At 30.3% G+C, this 5,025-nt stretch overlaps 1 protein-coding gene across 3 annotated transcripts in view; it reads right to left on the bottom strand.

Moving 5' to 3' along the window:
- LOC106677695 (serine/threonine-protein kinase MAK) overlaps window positions 1-5,025 on the bottom strand; it is a 258,305-nt gene that overhangs the window by 64,428 nt on the left and 188,852 nt on the right. For all 3 annotated transcript variants that reach the window (XM_014415770.3, XM_014415772.3, XM_014415771.3), the window contains one exon: window positions 2,666-2,826. In XM_014415770.3, the coding sequence (XP_014271256.1) occupies window positions 2,666-2,766 (101 nt within the window). In that variant the 5' untranslated portion in view covers window positions 2,767-2,826. The remainder of the gene's footprint in view (window positions 1-2,665; window positions 2,827-5,025) is intronic.

The raw sequence follows: 5,025 nt of genomic DNA, 5'->3' as shown, positions 1-5,025 counted from the left end.
ACATAATTTTTGTTTTATTTATAATATTTTATTGAAGTATCAAGCATACGAATAAAAATTATTATCTTAATACTTATATATGAAGTAAATAAGACATCTGACCACTTCGTTACATTATAACCCCCTATTTTAAATAAACTGTATTTTTTTTCTTCAAGTCATTGGCATTGAATAAATAAAATACTTTTAAAGAACAGCAGAAATACTACAAAACATACATTTATCTTTAAACTTATAAACCTTGTATTCGTTTTTATGTATACGTATTTTTATTTCATTATATTTATAAAATACTAATATTGGTCCTAATTCAATTATATTCTTTTACAACAAGTATAAATAAGTGTTTTTTTTTTAAACTTGTGATGGCATTGTGACTTTCCCTTGAAAAGAATCCATATTGTGTATATGAATTATTGTTTTTATTGATGAACTTATTGCTTATAATTTCTTCTTTTTACATTTAAAACAATGCCTATAATATTCATTTACACCTTGTACTTATATGAACATTATTTACTTCTTTCTTTTACTTAATTATTATCGTATCGTGTTTTTTAAAATTATTATTATTAAAGAATATCTTATGAAATTTTGTTATATCATTATTTAGTTTTGTTAAATTTCAGTTTTTTAATTGAGACACTAAAGCTCATTTTTTTTAATAAAGAGACTTGTTCCAGAGTAAATAACAAATTTTATTATTATATATTTGGGATTTGGAAAAGTGATTAGATTGTCCTGTCTAAAAATTAACATAACCAGTCTAAACGCAAATGTAGGTGCAAACAAAACCATTCTAATTTCGAAACTCACGTCCCATTTTTTTTTTTTCAAACAGGGAAGTAAAAGGATAAAGGCTTTTGGTCTGTTGTGTAGTGTACCACTCATATTTTTTTCAATTGACCTGAATTTAATTTTATATATTTTTTTTTTCGTACCCTTCATCAAAATAAATTTGTACATCATACTTATATAATAGATGGAATGTATTATATATGCTTTTACTGAGTCTTCTCTGACATAACTGTGAAAAAATGAAAGAAAAAGAATAGAGGAATATTCAAATAGAATATCCTTAAATAAGATAAATATAAATTTATTTAATGTAACTGTTCTCAGGAAATACTCGATCAACTGTAGATTTTAAGAGATGGCAGTTTTTTAAATTTTGTTTTTCTTACAACAGAAAGAATGGATACTAAACAAACATGCTGTCCTAAATGTTGTAAATGAATTATTTGAATCAAATATCAAATTATTTTAATTTTATGAAAATAAAAGGATACCACAGCTCCTTGTCACAAGGATTAACAGACGCTGATTCTAAAATTTAATTGCTTATTCAAAATTGTCACAAATTTTACAAAATGGAAAACACAAAATTGAGTTTTGTACTAGTTTTATTTTCACTATTAGTTTTTATAATCAGGAATTTGCTTGAGCTAACGTTGATGAAAATATTAGTGTTCCATTGTTTGTTACATGATTATTATTTATAATAACACATTTGACTTCTGACTGCATATTGTTACTTTTGATGATATCTATTCATATGAACCAGAATTGACCAACCTACCTGCCATAACTTTGAGAAAAACCTTTAATATAGCTGTATTTATAAAATTCATGCCAAAAAATTTAGTTTTATACTCAATTCGTACGATGTGTATTAGTTTATGAATTGTTTCGCAATACCTCATATATAAACCCAACTTCCTCACACTTTGAAAAGGGAGAGTCAGTATTAATAATGATAAACAATGCAACCAGATTCATTTGTTTGGCCATACATTTTTATATATATAGTTCATATCTATATTTTCTAAGGACAACCTGTATCTGTTGACAGAAAAGAACATCGTACGACTAAAACCCAAGACAATCTTGGGTTCTGTACTAGGTACAGAAGGTCTTATTTCTGGCAATCAAAAATAAATTAATTCGGCCAAAATTACTTTCTACCGCCGTTTTTCCCAAACCCACTGAAGTTAACTGAAGTAAACTTCTGAAAAAAGTTTTTTTTACTCTAATAACTGAAATGTGCCAAAGAAAAACGACCAGTTCGTTTTTTCATATTTTAGTTGTCTGTGCCATCTATTAGAGAGTAACGAAAGCTTTCTATAAAACGATTATTCATTAATTTGATAACATTAAAAAAATACTGTATCACTAAAGGCGGAATGAAGAGTCAGGAAGGGTTCAGTATTTTGTAAGAAAGTTATATTTTTTAGACAACGGTTGTTCAGAGTTCACGTTTAACCATCCACCAGATTTTTCTACAACTAAGAATACCCACTTCATAGAGGCAGTGTGGACTCCAGGAGGGCTCCCGGACCCACAGGATTAATTCACGGCTATAATAGAGGAATAAATAATATTTGTCACTGAACCTAAGAACCTGGGCCTTGAAGATAATAACGTACTCACTGAGCTAACCAGCTCCCTTTTTATTTATTTAAAATAACTGGTATGGAATACTATGGAAGAGATAGGGGTAAGTTACTCTACTTTATTAAATAAAACAAAAACTGACCCTCGTTTTCTCCCGGTATACTTTAGGAGTTTGGAATTTTAAGCCTCCAGGCCCAAAGTAAACCCAGGACCCTGAACTGCACAGATATCCTAGACCTCTAGGTGCAGAGATTACTATTAAAGTACTTACCTCTTGATGGCCACCTTCTCGCCGGTGTCGATCCTCTGGCCGAGGTTTACCGAGCCGTAGGTCCCGTCGCCGAGCTGGTGGAGGGTGATGTACCTGTTCATCTTGGCCACTCCATTCCGACTGCCTCTACTCGCCTCTCCGGTTCCTCACCATAGCGACCTCTGTAACAACACCGCTCTGTCAAGGGTCTGATCGATACAACCGCTCTGGGGGCTTTTGTACATCTCTCTGTATATATTTATTTACTAACTAGTTAATGTAAATAAACTATATTCATCCGAGGATTAGCGTCACCTCTGAATAATTTAATGAAGTACAATGTCATTGCGGCTAACAAAAAAAAAAAACTTTAAAAAATTTAACAGTTATAAGGAAGTAACTCTATTTTTTAACGTTTTTAAATTTTACAATATTTGAGAAACGAGGTCTCTAAGGCCAATTGGGTCTACAATGATCAATTAGATCTTAAATTGCAGAAAAAGTAATCTTGTTTATAAATGTGTGTAATAATATTTGTCTAAAAATTACTGTTACTTGGTCAAAAGATGCGAAAGTTTCTGGATTTTTTTACTATAAAGGAGAGTTAAATTTCGTCAAATATTGGAAATAGTTAAAACTTCCAACATAACAGGATATTTGGACTTTACTTACGAATTCCCGTAATCCATATTTTATTTTTAGACTATTTATACAATTTTCTGTGAAACTTTTTATGATCTATTTAAATACAAGAGAATTGATATAGGCTTCAGTCTTCGGGTTGAGGTTGGATTTCCCATGTTGTGAGTCACTGCTCCTTTACCAGTCGGTAACTGGGGGGTGGAACTTCATAAACAGTTTTTTGATGTAATCCTCTAGTGTGATTCCGGATGCAATTGGGAATTTCTTAAAAAACAAGGAGCATCCAAAATCAATATTAATGCATCAACTAACTCCTGTATAAGGTTTAATACATTTAGTCGGAAGGAGAAAAGAATTGAATGAGCTGGTGTAGACAGTCAGCTCACGCAATGTTGGCCAGTACGGGTCACAGCTGTGTCCTGGCTAAGGACCAAGTCTTCACGAGTAGGGGAAACTGAGGGACAACACTAGAGAAATTGGAAAAAAAAACAAACATATGTAGTTTAATATGGTTTTAAAAAATAAGTATTGAAATATTAACTATTTTTGATAATGATGAATTTTTAGGTTATACCCTACAGGCATTTTAGAAATCACAAACTTAAGAAAAACTGAGAAACAAAGAGAGGCCTAAAACCTTCATGGTTGTAATTGAGTAGCTACTTTAATTAAGAAGAAAGTGCTACTACTGACGGGCGTGGGGGATAGAGTGGGCTCAGGGATCCTCAGGTCGATTCTGTAAATATTGTATATATTATTTTATCATTATGTTATTTTATTTATTTATTTTTCATACAGATAGTCTGATTATGTTCATTTGTCTATATTTTAAGAGAGTTTTTTTTTATTTTATTTTATTTTTTTTACTTATTTATTTATTTATTTTTTTTATTTTAGTATGTATGAGATCATTCATCAATATTACCTATTGCACACAACTGTGTGGCAGATTGTAATATCTATCAATAAATAAATCTATAAAAAAAAACAAAAAAAAAAACAAACACTACTGACAGGAACTACCAAATCCGTAAAGAGAACCAAGTTTTTCTTGTCAGGTTGACAATACAAAAACAAATATATAGAAGAAGAAATATTTAGATTTGGAGAATATTTGGTACTATCTTTAAACAACAACATTAGTATATATTTTGGAACTCCAAGACCGAACTTATGGTTTGGCACGATCCTACTTTGAACGCTAACTACAAACACTTTCATAACCTTCATTATTTTAACCCTCATTCAAGAGAGACAACATAGCATTTAATTTATTTCATTTTAGGAGATAATGGTCGCTGGTTTTGGTCAGGAGTGAAGAACACTAAATGAGTGATACTTATTTTATAGTGCCAATATTTAGAAACGAAATTCCTACCATCTTTAGGGCTAACTAAAGGCAAGATAACAACCATGTTAAAATTAAAATAAACAGGAAAAGATGAAAAATACATCAAACAATATGAAAAATAAGAAGAGAAAAAAATATTTAAAAATGTTATAAAACTATAGCAAATATATAAATAATGAAAAAATAAAATAGTGATAAAGGAAACGATATCAAGTATAAAATGAAAAGCTTGAAACTATGTGAGTAAAATATCGCATTTAAAAATAAAATAACATAATGATAAAATAATAGTAGTCTCAAGTCACATTTACACTCTAATATACAATATTTACACAATCGACCTGAGGATCCCTGAGCCCACTCTATCCCCCACGTGTGAGGGGTAGAG

Source organism: Halyomorpha halys, unplaced genomic scaffold (assembly GCF_000696795.3).
Source record: "Halyomorpha halys isolate HHAL.00 unplaced genomic scaffold, Hhal_1.1 Scaffold106.1, whole genome shotgun sequence".
Taxonomy (NCBI): domain Eukaryota; kingdom Metazoa; phylum Arthropoda; class Insecta; order Hemiptera; family Pentatomidae; genus Halyomorpha; species Halyomorpha halys.
Note: the sequence above shows the minus strand (reverse complement) of the source record. Positions and strands in the feature narration are given on the sequence as shown.